At 40.5% G+C, this 22039-nt stretch overlaps 1 protein-coding gene across 3 annotated transcripts in view; it reads left to right on the top strand.

Annotated features, from left to right (window-relative positions):
• Nucleotides 1-22039, top strand: part of Dgki (diacylglycerol kinase iota) — a 453557-nt gene that overhangs the window by 260867 nt on the left and 170651 nt on the right. For all 3 annotated transcript variants that reach the window (XM_052173449.1, XM_052173448.1, XM_052173450.1), the window contains exons 13-19: nucleotides 3373-3486; nucleotides 5081-5218; nucleotides 8264-8342; nucleotides 15186-15241; nucleotides 16562-16624; nucleotides 19033-19106; nucleotides 20585-20696. In XM_052173449.1, the coding sequence (XP_052029409.1) occupies nucleotides 3373-3486; nucleotides 5081-5218; nucleotides 8264-8342; nucleotides 15186-15241; nucleotides 16562-16624; nucleotides 19033-19106; nucleotides 20585-20696 (636 nt within the window). The remainder of the gene's footprint in view (nucleotides 1-3372; nucleotides 3487-5080; nucleotides 5219-8263; nucleotides 8343-15185; nucleotides 15242-16561; nucleotides 16625-19032; nucleotides 19107-20584; nucleotides 20697-22039) is intronic.

Below are 22039 nucleotides of genomic sequence, written 5' to 3'. Positions count from 1 at the left end.
GGGCAGCTGGATGTTGAGTAGTGAGGATGTACCTGTTGGAGGAAAAACTATTTGGGACTGCTCCAAGAGTAGACACTAAGTCAGCTCAGTCAAAGGACCGTCTGTGAACCAGTGGGTGCCCATGAGAATATCAAAGCAATGAGAGTGTTTTAAAAGTCACATGGTGTCATTCATTGGTGATAACAGTGAAATACAAGATGGCCTCTTGGAGTCGGGGAAGCTATTTGAGCAGTGAACTAAGGAGATTGAAATGCACGCATGACACGCACAGGCACAAACAGGTACGTCCACATAAACATCCAGTTTTTGTGTGAAAGTCTGAAGCAATATACTTTGTCCTTGAAGATGAGGGTTCGAAGTCCCCAAAGTCCCCAAGGCTCTGTGTGGAGCTGAGAGTAGATGAAGCTCACCCTGTGGGAACCTCTTTTTTAGAAAGCAGAACAGCAGCTAAACCCGAGAAGCTTTGATTGGCACCTGCCATACTCATCACAGGAAGTCACAGGACTCCTTTGTGGCTAATCCCCTTGCTTTTCCATCCCTTTCCGTGTGAGCCTTCAAGTGATTTAGAGTTTTTCTTTGTAGGCTCATGTTCAGTGGCGGTTGTTTGATTTTTTTTTTCACTTTCTATCTCTGTTTCATTTCCTTACAGAGTATTCTAAGACTTATCAGACTAGAACTGTGTCTGCTGTAGGTGGCGAAAGTTTCCATGCTAGAAAGACATCTTGGGTTAGTGGGAGATTGGCCTGTGTACCAGACAGAGGCTTTCTCAGTTTCTTCCAGACATAACCAAGTTACAGCCCCAGAGCCACGGCCTCAGGCAGTGGTCATCTGTACTCTGTCCCAACCACCTTTCCCCTGCCTGGAGAGTACTGGTACCAGGACAGCCTCTTACCAGCAGGGGGATGCCTTCATCCCTCATTATTAGACAGCAAACTGGATTCCTCCACTGCTCCAAGCCTTTAACACCCTGTGTTTTGTTGATGGGCAAGGAGATGTCTTTCTCACCTCTTTCATCTGTTACTGCTGTGTTTACAGGAAGATCAGATGCTGTCAGGGTGAACTAATATAACTATATTCGCAAGGAAAGAGAGAAACAAGCAAACTAAAATAAGGATAATCTCTCAAGTCTAGAAAAAAATGAGAGAGGAGGAGTGACTTTTTCTCAGAGAAGTTTGGGGGAGAGCTTCCATTGTTTATCTCCAGATGGGTTGTTGAATTAGATTCCGAGTTCTGCAGCCTGCCTGCAGATCTGGTTTCTCTCAGTCCTGTCTGCGTGAAGCATTCTGAATGCTTGTGACCGTTCTATGACCTTCCACATCCTTCCTACAGTTTCCTAGTTCTCTCTGCTTTCACCGTGCTTGGCTGTGTTTTCTGTAGCGACGAATCGGTGTCCAGCACAGTCAGGAGAACTGACTGAGCACCTGGGCCACTTGATTGGTACTGTGTAAGCAAGTGGAGCTAAAGAAATCCAGGTTACAATCTAAGGATGGTCCACAAATGGCTTTAACACTTAGATCTGTGTTTGTAGTGTGTCACATATAGTGAATTGTTGAGCTTTGTCTAGATACAGAGATTTCAAAAATCTCATATTGCTGCTTCTATGATAATCAGGCCATTTCCAGTATCAGGTTTGGTATTATCGATTTAGTTAGTAGTTTTGTGGGGCTAGGAATTGAACCTAGCTAGGTCTTGGGGCTCGCCAGCAGGAGATTTCCCATTGAGATAAATCCCATTCACCTCTTTATTTTATTTTGTCCTGAGATAGGGTCTCACAAACTGCCTAGGTTAGCCTCCCTCACCATCTTCCTTCCTCAGCCTCCTGAAAAGTTTGGAACTATGGGTCTGTGTTGGCCTCTTTATGGTTAGCTCTTTACGAAAACGTATTCCTCTGGGGCTCTGAAAAGGCTGGCCTCACTAAGTAGTGTTAGTCTTAGCTCATTATGAATGGCAGTTCTCATGTATAAATGGTGCAACATTAATGCCACTCAATCGGTCAACTCTATTACAATGTGGAAACTAAAATTCAACTATCTTGTGGAGTCTTTTTATGTTGACATATAGTAATGGCTTCATCTTGACATTTTTGAAGTTTAATAATGTGATGTTGCTCGGGGATAGCATGGGGGTTGTAATCCGAGTGCCATCAGAGTGAACTCTGAGGGCAGCCATTTTGTTTTATCCAGCATAGCCCAGCTCATTAATCTCGTTCTTTCAGCTGCTCTGCTCTGTTGTGCATGTATGTAGTCGGTAGTGCTCATGAAATGTGCTGCTAGCATGTTGTTAAAAAACCATGACACTCCATACAAGTATAGACTGAAACGTCACTATGTTGATGAGCTCTGGAATGGAATGCTAAGATGATAGAGCTCATCTGTCAGGGAAGAATAAGGCCAAGAATTATGTGGCTTATAGCAGGATTTATTTTTCCTAAATTCAAGGTAAAATGGGTTGATATGCAATGGGAACTGAAGCCCTCACCTTTATGTAACATAATATCTTCCTGACATTTGTCATTTCTACTTCTACCATGTAAGATGAAGTTGAAAATTATTAGGGAGACCTATGGAATGTAGGTCCGTGTGACATCATAAAGATTTGTAAGTTTCTTTCTGCTACACTTAGGTTAGGAGCCGTTTGTTTAAATTGTAGAATGCCTATATTCAAAGCATCTTTTCTTCTAGAACAAAGATTAAGCAGGGCTTGTGACTCTAGTGTGCAAGTCTGTACTTTCTGTCTAGGTTTATGTTAGGCATTAAGTCCTTGCATAGTCATGTCTTTATAGTGAATCATTGAAGAGATTTTAGGGACAATTAGGAAAACACTGAATTTCCAAAATGATGTTGTGGGGTGGTCACGGAACCAGGGCCTGTATGAGCCATAGACCAGATTACAGTCTTCATAAGCATTGCGGTTTGAGCTGTATACGGCCCTGTGAAGTGGGTCTCATTATCTCATTTTGAAAATCAGATAAATTAGTCTCCATAAAGTTATACAGTTTAATCAAGGTTCTGCAGCCTCTATGAGCTGCATTGGAATTTAGTCTGATTCTGAGTTTTATATTCTCTTTGATACTCTGTTATATTACCCCATCTAAATGACCTTAACCTCTCCTAAATTTTAAAGTGTCTTTCTAGATAAGCATGCATATGTATGGGTTCTGATTTGCTTATATAATAAAGCATGCATAAGCGGTCTTTTTCCCATTTAGGGGTTGACCATTTTGAAATCACTTGAAGTAAGCAGGCTTTCTGTTGTCTGACCACTGTATTAAATCTGTGTTTTAAGCATTCTGACCTTTCCAGCCTCTGCAGGTTCCTTCCTGGTGACTTATTGTCTTTTTCTTCTCTCTTCTGGCCCCCAATGTGTCTGTAGGTGGGCTGGATCCTCTCCGTCCTGGATGAGCTGCAGCTGAGCCCACAGCCTCCTGTGGGGGTGCTTCCACTGGGGACCGGGAATGACCTGGCTCGGACGCTCAACTGGGGAGGGGTAAGAACCAGAGGTGGCTGCCCTTAACACGGAGGAGCGAGCAGGACCTGCAGAGCACTCTGCTCAATGCTAGAAGCAGTAAACTGCTGTCAGAGGGACAAGTTAGAAGTGGCACTCTCATTGCCCATTTCTTTGTCACTTCTTCACTTTAGACTTAGAATCATCCAGAGAGGAGGGCTTGAGTGTGAGGAGAACATGTGGTTAGTACACAGACAGGATGAGTGTTGAGGAATCCACTAGGGCACAGCCAATGGGTCAGCCTCAAGTGGTCATGTGATACAACCCTGTGAGTCTGCGTTCATCCTCAGCTCTGACCATAGTGGCAAACTGCTTAGATGTAAGACCTATCCTTTGAGACAGTCGCTACTTCTTTTGAACATGGAGATTATCTGACAATCCTTGTTGTAGCTTTGATGATACTGCTATCATGATTGTCTTTCCCATTGCGTACCATTCTCTGGAAGGTGTGAAGGAGGAAGCCCCTCCTGTTGCTAACTGGCCATTTCGTGCATATATTTATCGTCTTGTACTAAACTAAAGAAAGACATAAGACACTAGCATGCCAGTCCAGGAGCTATTGGCATTAAAAGCTGCTGGGGGCAGTAGTTTCTGTTCAGTGGTGTAGTCCCTGGTAAATAGCTCAAGCCCAGGTTAATGACCCCACATTCACGCTCAACCAGGAAGTTCCAATTAAGCTCAGTGGACCATTAAAAAGAAGATGCGGGAGCTGGAGAGGGCTATTTTGGAGGAGGAAAGGGTCAAAGGGCACAAAAATAGGTAACGGGATAATAGGGGTGAATATGATCAAAATACAGTATATAGGTATATGAAATTGTGGGAGAATAAATTCAGATCCTTTTAAAAAATAATAAATGTCCATTTCTAACTCCCTAAAACCCGCTTGTTATGTTTTTGCTTGGCATCTGATTCACATGACAAGGATCTTCATGGTCACTTCATATATCGGATCCGTAGCAGACACTGATTTGACCCTTAACCAAGTTAACCTATCAGGGTGTTTGCTATTCTTGTTATATTTTTGCTTTACTTTCTTTTTTCTTTTAAAGTGGCTGATATAAAAATAAATGTACTACCTAAATCCATATTTGACTACCTTGAATAACCACGCTGTCACTAACAGCCCATTCTCCTTGGCCCTGCTTCTCAGGCTGGCTTGCCTGAGGCCACAGATGGGTGGCGTCCTAACACAAGATCAGCCATTGGTGAATGAGACAGAGCCTCCCGTCTTCCTTTATGCTTTCTCCCTTTTGCCCCGTCCATCCCCTTGTGCGTGCCCCAAATTCTTCCAGCAAGAGGCTTGGGAATCTCCAAGCAAACACAGCTCTATCCAGCACGGCCCTCACTGGCTCTTGCTGCCTGCAAGTAATTCCTTAGTTCAAGTCAGACAAAACTAGTGTCTTCTTTGAAGCATTATCTTTAAAGCACTTAGAGGGGAAAAAACCGTTCAGTCTTCCAGCTTTGATGTTTTAAAAGCAGTGGGACCATGACTGACCACACCTTGCTTTGTTATAGCACCCAGTGCAGGGCTTTCTGATCCAGACTGCAAGGTTCTGTGCTCTGATTCTGTCCTTAGGGTTACACCGATGAGCCTGTTTCTAAGATCCTGTGCCAGGTGGAAGATGGGACCATTGTACAGTTGGATCGCTGGAACCTCCATGTGGAGAGAAACCCAGACTTGCCGCCTGAAGAACTTGAAGATGGCGTGTGTAAGGTTAGGCAGCTCTTCCTTTGGGGAGCTGGAGAGGTGGCTCAGCTGTTAAGAGTGCTCACTGCTCCTGCAGAGGACAGGAGTTCAGTTCCCAGCACTCATGTTGGTTACTTCACAGTTGTCTGGTACTCCAGCTCTAGAGGATTTGGCACCCTCTTCTGACTTCTGTAGACACTGGCATATATGTGTGCACACATGCACACACACATACACACACACACTCATGCATACAAATAAATAAAAATAGAAATAAACTTAAGGTGAGGGGAGACTCCTTTTTCTGCTGGTGAAGCACTTGGCATCTGTAGGACACACAGTCCAGGGTACCACTCATGGGTCTCTGCCTTCTAGAAGATAACAGGATAGCTCTGGGACTCTGGCTCCTAAGGTTGAGCATACTGTTCCTAGCTCCCTCCCTGAATCCTCCCCACAGACCCTTCAGGACTCAGATATTATTATACTTGTTCCAGAGCTGTGGGACCTGTTCTCTGTCTTGTGCTCCACACTGGGAAAGCATGTAAACATCTGTTAATCTCTTGAGCTAAATGCAGACAGCCTATGAGAAGATGGAGTTTGTGTATGTTCCTAAGCATTAGACACATGGCCTTTCAGTAGGAGGAAAACCTTAGCAATTGCTGGCCTGACATCAAATATCTCTTCTGTGTAGCTGGTATTATCTAAGCCAGTTGCCTCACAGACTTGGGACTTGCCTAAATAAGTAGTGTCTTGGTGTTTTCTTTGGGTGACTGAGTTTTTAGGGTGAAAATTGCCCAACCCAAATCAAGGCCACTGTTGTAAATGAACTACCCTGCAGCTTCAGCATCTGAGCCTAAGTTGCGACGCTGCTCTCTGATTAACTTGGTTATACCAGAGAGTATGCCAAGAAGCATTCCCTTCTTGCCTTTCTTCCATGACACCATGCCCATAGTTCTGTAGGCTTAAGAATCCCTTGCTCTGCTTGTTAGAATGAACATTATGAGCCCCTCTGCGGAGATTCAGAGTAAGTCAGTATAGGGATAAGGACCCTGCACTTCCAATAACACCCTTGCTGGTTTGGATCCATCCACTGAGAACAAGTTCATTGTTCATCGCAGTCCTAAGCAATTATGTTAGACACTCTGATGTCTTATTTGGTGTAAACATCTCTCTTCATATCCAGTGGGGTTTTTTTCCACCTAAACACCAATCCTGAAATTAATAAATCTTCTATTAGACATCAGGATTGCTCACTTGAATTTGAATTCACAATTGGACATTGTCTAAACATATGAAAACCTTTTAATGGTTCTTTTTGGCTTATTGATATTAAATAGAATACCACGAAATTAGAAGGAAGCAGGCCTTCTACTGACATGGAAAATTTCAGGCCATTCTTCTAAATGTGGACTGGTGAGGCCTACAATTTAACTCTTTTCCCCAAAGCTTGAGAAATGGAAAGACTTCTTGATGCAGCCAGAGAACGTCAATCCAGATAATTAAAGGGCTTTGGGAATGGAGTTTGGGGATATGTAGAAAATTGGGGCACATTTTCCTGGAAAATGTGAATACCTTAAAAACAGTCTAAATTGGAATATTACTTAGGGAATTGTGTCCAGATGTTTTCTTTAGCTATCTGTGGCTGCTAAGACATGGGTTAGAATCGTAGCCAAAATAATATAAGTGGTAGAAAGTTTCTGTGCTTTTGGCACAAATACCATGGTCTCCTTACAGGGGCTGGGGTTTTGTTTGAGTGGAGGGACTGGACATTCTCAAATACAAAGCCAAGAGCGTTAGACATGGTTTTGGCATTGGTATGTATCCTGAGTTTCTCTCCACTCTGTAGCTTGTTGAAATTGCCTCTAAGAGCTGCTAAAGCCTCTCAACCATCAAGGCTCAATCTGAGGAGCTTCAGTGTGGGGTCCTTTCTTTCCACAAGAGACAGAAATTAAGGCAGTCTACCCCTGTCATCTGTTTTAATGGGACAATGTTTTCCCTTCAGCTTAGCAGAAAATCTTTCTGATCAGTAAGAAGTGTATAACACACTCTAATAAACGACTTTTGAAATGTTGAAGGTTTCAACATGCATTTCTAATAACAAAAGGGTATGATTCAATTTGGGACATAAACCTGACAGTGATCTGAGAATATCGCCTCTTTTTAATTAAACATTTACCTTACATTCTGAACCATGGAAAGAAATGTGGGGTAATCATTTTTTTCTTTCTTGCACCTTCTATGTGCTTTTCTGGTTGTTCTAGTATTGAACCAAAGATGATGTCATGTTTTCAATTTCAATCTGGGCTCTCCAGCTTCACAATTCTTGCTAGCTCAGAATAAAAGTCAGAGAATCAGAACATAGAACATGAGCTTATGTGTGCTCTATATAGGTGTTGCTATGGATGTCATGGTAAAGATACAGTTTTACCCGACTAAATGGGGAATCTGAATTGTACATTTTACATATTTTTACATATATATGAAATAAACGATTTCATATATTATATTTGAGATATATAACATATTGCTGCTGTTTACTGTTGTTATCAGCAGCGCCTGAATCAAATGGCTCCCAAATGCTTTCTTTTTTATGAGGCTTGTGAAAATGAAACAAAAAAAAACTTTAAAAATCGAGTACATGTGAATTGTTTATTTTAGGCTGCAGTATTTATGTGTTGGATATAAAGCTCTTGAAAAAAATCACACATTGATTAAGGAGATTAGACTGGATCTAGAAATGGAATTTATTTTCTGGATTCACATGGAGTCAATCCCTTTATAGCTGTTATAGATGAGCACCCCTCAGCTTAGCAAAGTTATTGCACCATGCATGAGAATGGCTTTTACTTAGTAATTTGTATTTGTGTTCCTTACTTCCTGTATAATTGATGACTTGTGGGATCTTTTGATTTGAGCTTTCACTAATAAGCTAGTTCTAGAGCCCCTGCGTCTTGTCTATAAACACCCTCCACGGTGTGACAGATCTGTATCCCACAGGCTGCCTTAGAGATAGGGTGTTGGGTCTGGGTTGGCTGTGAACAACATCAGCGTCACATTTGTCCATCCTTGCAGCTTCCTCTGAATGTCTTCAATAACTACTTCAGCCTCGGATTCGACGCTCATGTCACGTTGGAGTTCCATGAATCCCGAGGTGAGGACGTGTCCCATCTCCGTCTCCCTGGGAGGAAGTTTCTAGTGGTGTTCTCCGTGTTCCTTCTCGCTTGCATATTACTTGCATGTCTGCCTTGTGCTTCCCTCTTATTCCATGTTAACCTTCACGATGACCCTACGCCTGGACCAGATGGGAGTTTGCTATAAATAGACCTAGCTGTCTAAGAGCACAAGGGCAGGGACAGAGGTTCATTCCAAGTCATGGGATATCAACCTTTAAGTTTGACTCTTACATCGTGTCCTGAGTGAGAATCAGAACCAGGTCTTTGCACGTGGAGGGCTAGTCCTCTGCCTCTAAGGTACCTCCCCAGCTTTGGATGGAAAATTTGAAGGAAATAAAATTCTTAAATAAAAAAGGATTTCTTTACTAATTAGGATGCACTTAGCTTCACAAGCCACCAGTGATCAAAGTTTAATAGTGTAGATCCAGAGCCTTTGAAATGTGTTAGGAGAGATAAAAAGGAAAGAAACGACATGTCAGCACACAGGACTGTGGGTCTTTTAGTTTGAGAGAAAGGAACAGGACAGCGGTGAGGTAGCTAGGCAGGTTCTGGGACATTCATTGGCTGAAGCAAGTCAGAGTAAGGCTGTAGTAACTTCAGGTGTGAGAAGATGCTGGGCCAAGACTCCGGGAGAACAAGCTTTGTAAGTGAGTAAGATGCAATGGCAGCTGATGGGAGAACACTTTCTTTGGGGTTGTGGTCCTTGGTAGGTTGGGCAAGAAACAGTGGAAAGTCCCACATCTGTGTGCAACACTAATTACCAATTGGACTTAGTGGATTACACATAAAATTGGGAAGGAAGGCCTTGGGGAAGGGGTATTGGAAGTAGACATAGTAATGATCTATTGTACACACTTATGAAAATTTCAAATGAAAAAATTTTAAAACTAAAATAATATTATATATGCATAAAAATAATATTTATAGGAGAAAAGGATGAATCAGTAAAACATTTCCTCTGACTTTTCTTATCCATTCAGAACTGAGCCAATTTAAGATTTAGTTTGATCACAGCCTCTGCTGCTTGCTCTCTGTCTCTCATCTCTTGTATTTTGCCTGTTAGTGGATACTATATGCCTCTGCCTCTGCCTCTTCCTTTGATCTACAGCTGTTTTGGCGCCTAGCTCCTTGAGCATGTGTGTAGATGTAACTGAGACATAGTTACGAAATGTATGAAGCTTGGGAGAGACGAAAGCCAAAGTTATTAGTGAACAGCTTTTCCCTTCATTTCCTGGTGCTCTGCAGGGCTCAAGTGGTTTCATAGCCCCAAACCTCAAACACAGAGTACTGTGGACTAGGATCCCAAAGTTCAGGTTGCGGTAATCAGATGAAGAAGTCTAACCCTTATACTCTAGACATCCACAGTGGAGCTCTAGGGTTCAGGTCATTAGAATTCAAAATACAGCTAAAGTGCCAACTGAGAGGCCCCAACTGGTTCCATCAGATCTGGTCCTTCAGGCGTCTCTAAGGCTATTAGGAGAAAGTGGTTGTGGAATTGAATTCTGCATTAAGGAAGAGCAATAATACCAAATGAAGAAGGAACTGTAGTTTGTGTTTCTTCTCTGAAAAGCTAGAAAAATCACAGGTAGAATAGATGGATCATGAAAGGACCTTAAATGCTTCAAATCAGAAATACCCACAAACTAGCACAGTCCTGCTGTTGCCTGGTTATGGGGAAGAGTTATTCCAAGAGACCTCTGCTGGTGATTGATCTTCTTCCTATGTTTACAGAGAGTTCATTTGGCTAGTATGCAGTAGCATGTGTCGCCTATATCCTTGCCCTTAAGGTCTCATGCATCTTGATTCCTTAATAATAAGATTCATGAGTTTCTTAACAATATCTGTAAAGTGATATGGTATTGAAAATGCACAGATTTCCAAAACCAGGCATCTAGGAGTGAAAAGAGGCATAACTGGCTAAGTGGGCCTGAATAACTAATTCAAGGGAACTTGATTTGGGGCCTTAATAATTTTGAAAGTTGTTCTAATGATATACACCTCTGTACTAGGAAGGAATTTTTATGAATCGGACTGAGGAGAGCACAGAGAGATACCGCAGTTCAAAGGAATGTGGTTTACAAAAGAATTCTTTTGTAAGAACACCAGTTGACTAAATAAGGATGCCAAACTCTAAATATTAACATTGGAAGTTTATCGCTAAGGCTTGGTGGTTATTTTATTTTTTAAAGATATTTTTATGTATTCTTTGACAGCTAGGCTCATCTGTCTGTCTGTCTATCTATCTAGCTGTTTATCTTAATCATATGCATCACACTTTCCTACCCTTTCCCCCTGGATTGCCTATAACTTATCTCCTACCCCCACGTCCTGTTCACCTTCATCTCCCCTCTTTCTTCTCCCCTCTTACCAACTACCTGAGTCTGATCGGTGCGGCCCATGTGCACAAGAGTCTAAAGAACATTTTTTTTTTTTGACTGCCAACAGCTAGCTTTTCAGCTAGGATCAGGAATGTCATGAGCTCTACCCACTTGCAAGTTAAGGCTTCAAGACAAAAGTTGTATAATTTGCTGCAAAATACCTTGAGGGTGACTCAAAGTCTCATGAGAGGAATTGTGAAAAAATTGGATTGGATAATGTCAGGAAAATATGTTACTATAAATTGGAATTATGCCAACCCATCTATATGTAATGGATAACAAATATCAATTGTGCGAAGGCAGAGTCTTAAAAATGTAACCCCAGAGAAAGGAATTTTGGCTTAAATGGGAAACATCCCATCCAATGGACAGTTCTTAGCATAGCTACTTACATAGTATTTCTTTTAGAAGGTGCAATTAAAATCACATTTGTTTTGGAACAGTTCATTAGAATTGTTGCTATGCAGATGGTTTTTAAATTACCAGCTGAAAGGCAGGCAGGGAGTGAAGGCAGTCTTGGTATTTTGTTTGACTTTGTGGATTAAGTGGATAAGTGACCATTTGAGTCTCTATACTTGATAGGATTGAAGGTATGCCGCTTGGTTGGAAATAGAGTGCTGATTCTTACCAATGCGACCTAAGCATTCTTGGATGAACTCTTGCTACATATACATGAGAAAGTGCAGTGTTTGTGAGAGGATTTGGGGATGTCAGGACATTGGTCCTGTAACTGTCACTTGGAGTATTGCCTGGTGCCTTCATCTGTGCTGTGTTATAACAGTGCTTGAGGAACTACATAGAAAATAGTCCAATACATTAGGGTTTGGGCATGTTAACAAAGATTATAGCTATCAGTGACAAACTCAGCTCTCATTTTCCCAGCCGTGTGAATGAGATTGTCACTCTTTGGACATGGATATTAAACACATTCAACTTACTCAGAGCTCTGCTGATAGCATATTACTGTTTTATAAAAAATTATGATTCATAGGAGTTGAACTTTATGTACAAGGTCAGAAAATACACTTACGACTCTAGAGGAAGCTACATTTCAATCTGATTTAGATCGGCTACATTCACAAAATATATAGAGACATGCAGATAATGTGACTCAAAGGACCATGACTTCCATGATCCATATCACAGGCAATAGATATCAAGAGGCTGCTGTGTGCAGTGGTGTTTTATTAAGTTTCACCCTTGTTGCAGATGGTGCTGAAACACGCTACATGCTACTGCTCAGGGCCCCAGAGCTCATCTTGTTCTAGATAAGTCCTCCCTGTCTCAAACCTTTCTTCCATCTTGATTCTCTATATGCAGCCCACTCAGCAGTATTGTGTCTGGAGTATGTGCGCATTGTGTTACTGCACAGACAGAAATACTGGTTAAAACAGGCTAAGTGTGTGTGTGTGTGTGTGTGTGTGTGTGTGTGTGTGTGTGTGTGTGATCTGATTTAATTCAGATACGCCAAACTGCATGTAATGATATTGTACAAGATGTCAGATCACACCTAACAGAGGGGTAACAGTGAGCCCAGGTATATGTCAAGGCACTTCCAATAATGTCTTACCCTTCATTTTCAGGCCTGCCTCCTCCTAGTCTATACCCCATAAGGATAAGAGACTGCATTATATATATATATATATATGTATATATATATATATATATACACACACACATATACACACACATATATATATATATACATATATATTACCAGCTCACAATCCAATGGTATCAGTATTTGTTACAGTAGCATAATGTTCCATTGGAGGATAAGATCCCATTGCTAAATAATAAGGAGGTAGCAATAGAAGGAATATATAGTATAGATGAGTAGTGCAGACAGTAAACACTGTAGGTGTTCAGCCAGATTGGTCAGATGTGGAAGAAGTTTCCAGAATGGGTAAGGGCAATATGTATAGAAGATAAAGGAGAACTGTGATAGCAGATAAGAGCTAACATGTGTAAAAGCATGTCAGGCAGGAAGGAAAAGCACAGAGGACTACACGCGCTGCTTCTCCTCACAAGGTAGATGAGAACTTGCCACAAAAGGGATGACTTTTCTATAGTGCTTGAAAAATGATAGTGGTAAAAAAAAAAAAAAAGACATCTTAGAAGGTAAAGGATATTGTAAAAACATCCTTAATGGGAATTGATAATGAAAAGAAGGAAGTATTTTTTAATATAAAAATTTGAATTGAAGGTAATGGAACTGTAGGTGAGCTGGAAATCTGGTGTGTAGAGCCCTGCTTGCTAAGATACAGATTGGCAAAATGTATGTGTAGGCCTTGTGAGTACAGTGACCCAGTTCTGAAGAGTCAGGAGTATTTCCCCCACTGTGCACAGGCATCTGGGGCTCAGTATGAGCTGATTCTCTTAGTATGTCATCAAAGACAGGTTGGGGCAAAATTAGTTCAATCCAATCAGGCATATATACACAACAGGTTTTAACCAGTCGTTGTCCATTTTCAAGCAGCAAATGTGAAGGAAGACTGAAGACCTGTGTGTTTAATAACTCTAAGGTTCCAGACTTCTTTAGGATCATTATTAGTAAGCTTGCATTGTATCATTTATGAAATATAAGTAACAAATAAAATGGTATTTAGATTCAGTGTGGAAGGCAGAATGGACTGTTCACACTCATGGTTCTTATGGAAGGCACATCAACTTTCTGTGATACCGAGAAGCGCACTCAGCCACCCACTCCTTCCTTGCGGCAGTGGAGGTGACCGCCCACTGATGTTAGCAGGCCTCCTGCTTCCCATGCTCCTTCTATGGCCTGACTTCAGTGAGAGGTGACCCAGCTCCAGCTGTGGGCAGAGGGCCTCTCAGCTGTGGCTGACCTGTCTTTCTGAGTCTCATTTTTGCTTACACAGTAGATGCAAAAATGGGGATTGAACCTAAGAATGAGGCTTTGAAGCAGAGGGTTTGCCCAATATTCATTTTGGAAGTTCATAATCCTGGGACTAACAGGATTCATCTTGTACCCTCAAGGCCAAGGCGTGTGACCGACTCCTCACCTCTTCCTTTCTGTCTTTTTGGCAGCTCTTTGAATGTTATGCGTCTCTATGGGCCCATTTTTAATGTTTATTACTCCTAGCTAAATTACATCTGAGATGACCATTTCCATCAAAAGTGTGAGTTAAGTCACCCAAAACTCAGCTTATTTCTCCACTTTATTCCATTTTCAGAATAAGGGACTTTTGGGAAATAGTTGATCTTTGGAGAAAATGAATCTTCCTTTTAGTTTTATTAAAAATTGAGTCTTATAGAAAAACCACATAGAGATGTGAATATTTCCTGACCATAAGTTTTAAGGCACATAAAAGTTAGTGGCTGGTCCACTTAATAGCTCTGGGCATGAGTATGCTGAGAAAGTTCTTCTACACCATAGCTGTGGCTGGCTGGCACTCCCATTTCTTATAACTTGTTGGATAGCTAGACTAGAATTTTTTTTTTAAAAAAAAATAACCTAGAGCCCATTTACTTAGACACATTGCAAAAAAAAAAAAAGATTCTCATTTTACTTCTGGTCTCATAAAACAAAAAGAGCTGGTGCAATTGGAAATGGAAATTGAAAGCTGTCAAGTTGATTCAGAACAACTCAGCGGCAGTGGGATGGAGAGATGGCTCAGTGGTTAGGAGCACTGCTCCCAGCACTCAAGTCAGGTGGCTCACAACCACCTGTAATTTCAGCTCCAGGGGATCTGATGCCCTCTTCTAGACTTTGTAGGTACACACACACACACACACACACACACACACACACACTAAACCTCAAAAAGAAGTCAAGAGTAACAGGCAGAAGAGAGAGCAATTTATACCATTTTATATTTTGTTTATTACCTCACATAACATTTTGCTTTGTTTTGTGTGTAGGATTAGAGTATACTGTAGAGTAGAACAGTATTTAGGAAAACTTTGAGATTCAGAAAATATCTCATTCAGATCCATCCTCTTTATCTCCAAGTGAAACTTTACACAGTTTACATAAGCCATGCCCTCAGACGTCAGTGATGATAATCACGCCCCCAGATTTTATTACTTTTTTTTTTTGGTTCATCCTTGCCCCAAATCCTCGTAATTCTCTTATTCAAATCGAATTAAACAAGCGTCTCTCATTGTAATGTGTGTGGGCTCGTCAAGCCTCCATTCCTGGACCTCACACTTGGACTTCTCATAGGGCGGGGCTAGGGTCAATGATCAGCATTCCCCACTCCCTCCAGTTCACTGCAAGGCAGTGACTTGAGTTGAATGGTTTTTAGCACTGGATAGCTGCACGTGTGTCCCTGGGCCACTGAAGCAGCTGGCCTGGCCCAGACGGAATGCTAACAGCAGAGTTGGATCTGGTAGCTCTTCAGGGTGGAGACCAGACATAAGGAGACAAGTACCAATCATCCATGAAGGCCCAATAACAAAAATGCCTCTCCTCTTTTACAGAAGCAAATCCGGAGAAATTCAATAGTCGTTTCCGAAATAAAATGTTCTATGCAGGGGTAAGTATTATTTTGTTTTATAGCTATTAATATAAAATTATTTAGTGACAATTAAGAAAATACTAAAGAAACAATAAATCAAGCTTATTAATGCAAACCTCAGACACTTCCATGTGTGTGTGTGTATATATATGTAAAATATATATATATATAATATATACATACATATATATAATACATATATAATATATATAATATATATACATACATATATATAATATATATACTATATATATACATTCATTGTTTAAAATCTTCACTAAGGAATTAAAGAGAAGAGATGTTTTCTGAGTGGTCAGCAAGGTAGTTGGGTATTGCCTGTGCTTAGAATTTAAGCCCTGTAAGTGTCGACAACTTTTTACAGAATGATGCAAAACAGATGTCCAAGAAGGAATTGGGAAGAATAGTTAGATAGGATATATATATATACTGGTTTAGTTTCCCCTCTTCTGTGATGAAATATCCCGATGGATCCAATTTGAGGAGAAACGGATCATTTGACTCACAGTTCCGGGTTACATTCTGACATTTTGGGGAAGTCAAGTGGCAGTGACTTGAAGTAGCTGGTCATAACACATCCGCAGTCAAGAGCAAAGAGCAAAGAGCAAAGAGCAAAAAAAATAAAATAAAATAAAATAAATTGCCCTTGTGCTAATGCTTACAGTGACTTCTCTCTACTCCTGTAAAAGCCAGGATCCCTTGCCCAGGGAAAAGTGCCACCACAATGGAAAAGTCTTCCCACTAATAAAGATGCCCCCGCCCCCCCCCCCCATGGCTGGCATCAGCACACAGACCAACTTAATCAACAGAATCCCAGGTGATTGGAGACTCTGTTAGGTTGATAGCAGCATCCATCACAGACAATCTTAGCTTAGGCTATAGTTTTCAGCTGAGTGTGTACCCAGTGATCTTAGATGAGAATTTGGTAGAACATGGTGCTTTTAATGGAAATACCTATGAGACCAAAGCAGGGACCTTCCTTTACTCTTCAGGGACATTCCTAAGAGTGATCTTCACATTGGGTGGATAGGCAGGATGTTCACAAGGGGCCTTCAGAATAGATCTGCCAAGTGACTCTAGGAGTCACACACTTCTTTACCTTCCTCCTATAATCTTAAATGTTGTTATAGATTATAGCTTGAAAACAAAGATTTTCACATGGCAAACACTGCCCTATTTTACCTTGAGTTCAAATAAAGGAGAATAGGTTTTATAATTTTTCATAGTGTAGAATCTTGGGAAAATGGCTATCCTGTTGAAGCAAGGATTTGGTGGAAACTGTATAACAAAGAATTCTTTTTTCTTTCCCCTGTGGTGTAGGCAGCCTTTTCTGATTTTCTACAAAGAAGTTCTAGAGATCTATCCAAACACGTCAAAGTTGTCGTGAGTATTGACTGTAGAGGTTCATTTCATTTGCATGTGAATGAGTGTCACCCCCTCCTGCCCCTGATGTCAGTTAATACATAGATTAATACATAGATTAATCCCTGGGCTACAGAGCGTTTGCAAATCATGTAGCTCATTCACCCATGTACATGTGTCCTCATCACGTGTCAGTCTCTGTCTTAGTTGCTGGAAATAAAGATTCCTGAGGGAGGGGGAGGGGGAGGGGGGAGGGAGAGGGAGAGGGAGAGAGAGGGAGAGGGAGAGGGAGAGGGAGAGAGAGAGAGAGAGAGATGTTGATTGTGGAATGACTGACCAGGATAAGATCACGTCACAGCAACCCCTGACTGAGTGAACCAGTCCAGTCCTTTCAAGTAGGCCCCACCGCCTACCATCTCACTCAGTGCGGGCTCGCCAACAGAGCAGCATGCTCATGATGGGATCACACGGTTCCTCCAGCTTGGGACCAAGGCTTTAACACGTGAGCCTTTTTGAGGAACACTTTACAGCCTAACATATAAAAGACCTCCTTGTTTTGACACAGGTAAAGTCAGTATCTTGGATGTAATACACAAGACATATGGTAATAAAGTATGCATATGAATTCTAGACCAAGAAAACATAAAGCGCCAAGAAAACATTGCGTATAACACAATCTACTGTCTCTTGTTTTATTTATCAACATGTAAGCATAGGTAAAGAACTGTATTTTGCAAGCAGATGTTTTGTCTTATGTGTGTTTGAATTAGAGAAAACAATGATACTGTTCTGGAGAACTGTACATTTTAATGCAATAATATAAAAATAGTATGGTATACATCTTTGAAAAATTTGAAGAGCTCACAGGAAGAAAGTCTAGCACATTTAAAAATGAGTTTGGTTCTAAGTTCAGGAGTAGTTACTATAGTTTTTTTTGGTAAAGTATCAATAGTTACATTACAGAAATATAGTAAATACTATAGTAAATACTACATTTAGCATCGTATTTTTTTTGTAAGTTTCCTTACAATCAAATTACTCTATTATTTATTCGTGGGCATAGCCATCTATGGACCTGCTTGAAGCCCTTAAAAGATTTGGAAGAGTTTAGATTGTTGGAAGTACTCTAAAATATATTTGGTCACTCTCTAGAACTTTATTTCTATCTAAGTTGCTTTTGGAAATATTTTATTTAGAACCATATGATTCCCTGGAAATCGTCTTTGAGACCATTTCTGAACACTGGGGTATAGTCAGATCAGGTACGGAAACAGTCTGGTGCTTTGAAGCAACCGTTGACTGCTTGTAAAATCATTAGGCTTAGATTGAAAAACTGTTGAAGGAAATCTCTACAAAATTGTAGTGAGTTTTGGAATACTGTACTCTTCCTTCCAAATGAGAAGAAGCTGATGGAATTCTAGGATGTGGGGTTTGAGAGGGGAGAAAGCCAACTGAAAAACCAGCTTTGTACCACGTCATGTGTCATTGACCTGATTGGACTCCTCTTGTGCATATCACCAGTAGAAATAGAGAAAGGAGGATGGAGATTTTGTGTGTGTGTGTGTGTGTGACCGGCTATAGGACAGTACTCATGGGAAAAAACTAGGTGATGAAGGAACCTATGGACAAGGGTACTAACGTGGAATTATCAAGCCCCCCCCCCCCCCCCCCCCCGAGACCAAGATCAGGTCCAAAGTCCAATAGTCTAATCTCAAAAGTGCTGTCTAGTTCTGTAAGAGATTAGATTTGTAACTCACAATCACTTGACAGTATTTTGTCTTCTTGCTCTAGTGTTAATTAATACACATTCCAGTGTATGTGAGAGCTTATGAACTGTTACATCCAAAACACTGACTTCACCCTGTGGCAAAAAAAAAAAAAAAAAAAAAAAAAAGTACCCATTACAAGTGATTCAAATTTAGACCAGACTCCTTAAAAACGTTCAGATAATGTATTGAAAACAAGTTTCCTAGCTTCAAAATAAACATTGTCTCAGACGGGAAAGGAAACACATGGCCACGTTGGTACTATGTTCAGATCAATTGATTCTGGTGGGGAATCCTGCAGACTCCACCCAAGACTTCATCTTTGAAGTGTGTGTAGTCTTTCAATGTTTGCACCGTTTGTCTAAATATCACATAGTTCTAAGCAATGAATGACAGTATCTGCCTTGAATATTAGAGCAGAGAAAATTTATCTTGGTCAAACGGAAGTTTTATTTTTTATTGGATCAGATCAAAACTGAAGTTCAGCCATGCCTCTTCTCCAGTCAGGCTCACCAGAGATTTCTATCCTAGTAACTGGCATTCACTCAGGGGCACGGGGAGAGAATTCCATGTTCTGTATTGTTGTCGGCCTCGGTCTCTTGGATGGGACTCAGACTCATAACTGCTTCAGATGACTCCCTTTCTCTGCTTTGGTTGCTACAGTGTGATGGGACAGATCTCACCCCAAAGATCCAGGACCTGAAGTTCCAGTGTATAGTATTTTTAAATATTCCCAGGTAAGCTCTTCTCATGCCGTTGCCTTTGTGCGATGACTGACATCTGAATGCAGAAGTGAAGCATCTCGGCTACAACCCATGGCATCCCTTAGTTTAGTGAATCCCTTAGTTTCTCCTTCTCGGCTTGTTCCCTGTGGCAGGTTGTTTTGCCTGTGATGTAGACTTCATTATCTATATTCTCTTATCCTTGAGAGACTCAGGCTGTTTTCTCAAACATTTTCATTAAGTTCTCATTACTGCCCCACACCCACCTCACAGCCTCAAGGGAAGCAGATGTAAGTAGAGTTCTTTCAGTGTCTCAGAAGCTGTTAGGATCACATCCAGCCTGATGAGTATGGGTTTCTCTGCCAGATGCTAGAATCCATTGGAGAGGCATGGTGTAGCAAGGAGACATGGTATAGACAGGGTTTCAGTATTCTTTAGAACAATTATGCACAAGGATAAAGGAGTACTTAGGACTATTTTTTAAACTTCAGGGGCATAAGGTTGAATTGCAGGTTCCCAAGTCAATGCTTTGGAAGACATGGGCCTGTATTCCCTCATTGCTTGCTACCAACAAACTCGGACAAATAAGCTGACCTTGGGTGGACTTAAGGAAAATGAGAGATCTATGTAAATTTATGTCTAGGGAAACCTATCAGTCTCCAGGTGGCTCTTGGAAGTGCTCGGTACACTAAGGTCCAAGCGTTTTTTTCAGGGGCACAGGTCAGTGTGGTTTTAGTAGGCGGCTTACAGATTTGCAGAATACTAGCTGGTCATGCCCACTGAGCAGTTTTCTTCTTTACTCCTTCTCTTCCTATATGTATATGCTAGTATACGTATATGCTAGTTTTATAATTTTATTTAGTCCTTCCTTTTTATTTCACAGTTCTATCATAGCCTCTTGTATATCAGGAGAGAAGGTATATACCACTATGTCTAGCATATTTTGTTTCTTATCTTTTATTTATTTGAAGCAAATTTCATTCATTTTTCCTCTGTGAGAATTTCTTGTCTTACTTTATGTCAAGATAAATGCTGCCATCTTAACTCATGTTCTTTCTTATACTAGCATGAATTTCTGTTTATTTAAGAAAATTATGAAATTATTAAAGATAATTCATAATATGTTGTAGACAACATGAAACCTGGAGTGAGGAATGATGGGATAGATAGGTACCACACTATGCTTTTCTTGTTAAATTGTGGTTTATTTTTGCAAGGTTATTATATTCTGGAAACAATAACTTTATTTTTTCACACTTGAAGGTATATATCTAGAGCAACAACTGTTCTTATATTTGAAAAGCATCAAGTCTCACTAGAAGTCATTTTCAAAAGGTTACTTATAAACTGACACAGAAGCACAACCCCCTCCTATGTAGTCATGAGCATACCATGAAGACCTCAGTGCACGCATGCATTAATGCTAAGTTACTTCCCAGTGCTAATCAGGAGCAGACTGAAGTGGCTTTGACTGTTTTTGACCTTGTTTGCAGATATTGTGCTGGCACAATGCCTTGGGGAAACCCCGGAGACCATCATGACTTTGAACCCCAGCGTCATGATGATGGCTACATTGAAGTCATTGGATTCACTATGGCCTCTTTGGTGAGCAATATCTCAATTTTATTGAAAACCCTTGTGTATAAGCCACAAATAGACTTTAATTGTTCACAAAGGAAAAATTAGTTTTCTCCAACTAAGTCTGACTGGGTGCACAAACCACATTTAAGGGCAGGCCCCACGCCCAGCAGTAGACAGCCAGCATAAAATGAACTCAATGGCACTTGTGCAGGATTTTTGTTTCATAATGCTTTGTCTGGGCATTTCCCTTTTTACCTTATAAGTCTCTTCTTGAATATTATGATTTCCAATTTTGTGTTTCTATAGGATTTCTCTTTGTGAATGTATGTTTCTCTGTGTCTGTATTTGTTTCTTGTGCATTTTCTTTGGCCTTGTTTCATTGTTTTGTCCATGTGTGTGTGTGTGTGTGTGTGTGTGTGTGTGTGTGTGTGTATAATTTTTTAGTGGTTTTAGATATTTGTTTGTTTTAAATGAGGCAGAGAAAGAACGGGTATGGGTTTGCATGGGTGGAGAGGTAGGGGGATCTGGGAGGAACTAGGTAGGAGAAACTGTGATCAGAATATGTTGTATGAAAAAACCTTTTATTATGAAAGTTTCTTTTCTCTTGGTTTACTAATTTATAAAATCTACATAGTACAGATTGGGTTGGGATAAGCACGAATGTGTCATTATGTTTGAAAATTTATTCATATTAATCTGAACTTCAAAAATAAATCAGTTTCATTTGATTGTTTTACTTCCTAGGAAATAAAACAGTTTGTGCTTAGGAAGCCATTTTGGCACAGAGACAGTGCAGCATTAACACAAACCACAGGACTTGATTGATGCTTTTCTTGCTTCACTGAGGAAATGAATATTTAACAAAAAACTGGCTATTTATATTCAATTTCATCTTGTTCACATACCATGAGATGAATGTATGGATTATCACAAAATACTTATAAATGGGAAAAGAGGCCATATGGCTACCTTAGAACTACAGTTGCCACAGTATACACATCACTTCATACTTTAATAGTGTGTGTGTGTATATTAAAAACTGAGGGGGCTGGAGAGATTGCTCGGAGGTTAAGAGTACTGTCTGCTAGTCCAGAAGTCCTAAGTTCAATTCCCAACACACACATGGTGGCTCACAACCATCTATAATGAGATCTGACACCAACTTCTGGCAGGCAGAACACTGTATTGTAATAAATATATCCTTTTAAAAATTATAGTACATTTCTACAATGTATAAGTACACTTCAAACAGTTTTCAAGCTATTCAACTAGGTGTGACCAATTAAGAATTATAAAAACTACTTATATAAATTATTATATAAACTCATAGTTCGTACTAATCAAAAGCCTCCATTGTAACTGGGCTG

Source organism: Apodemus sylvaticus, chromosome 2 (assembly GCF_947179515.1).
Source record: "Apodemus sylvaticus chromosome 2, mApoSyl1.1, whole genome shotgun sequence".
In the NCBI taxonomy this organism is placed as follows: domain Eukaryota; kingdom Metazoa; phylum Chordata; class Mammalia; order Rodentia; family Muridae; genus Apodemus; species Apodemus sylvaticus.
The sequence above is the reverse complement of the archived record's forward strand: the minus strand, read 5'-3'. Positions and strand labels throughout refer to the sequence as shown.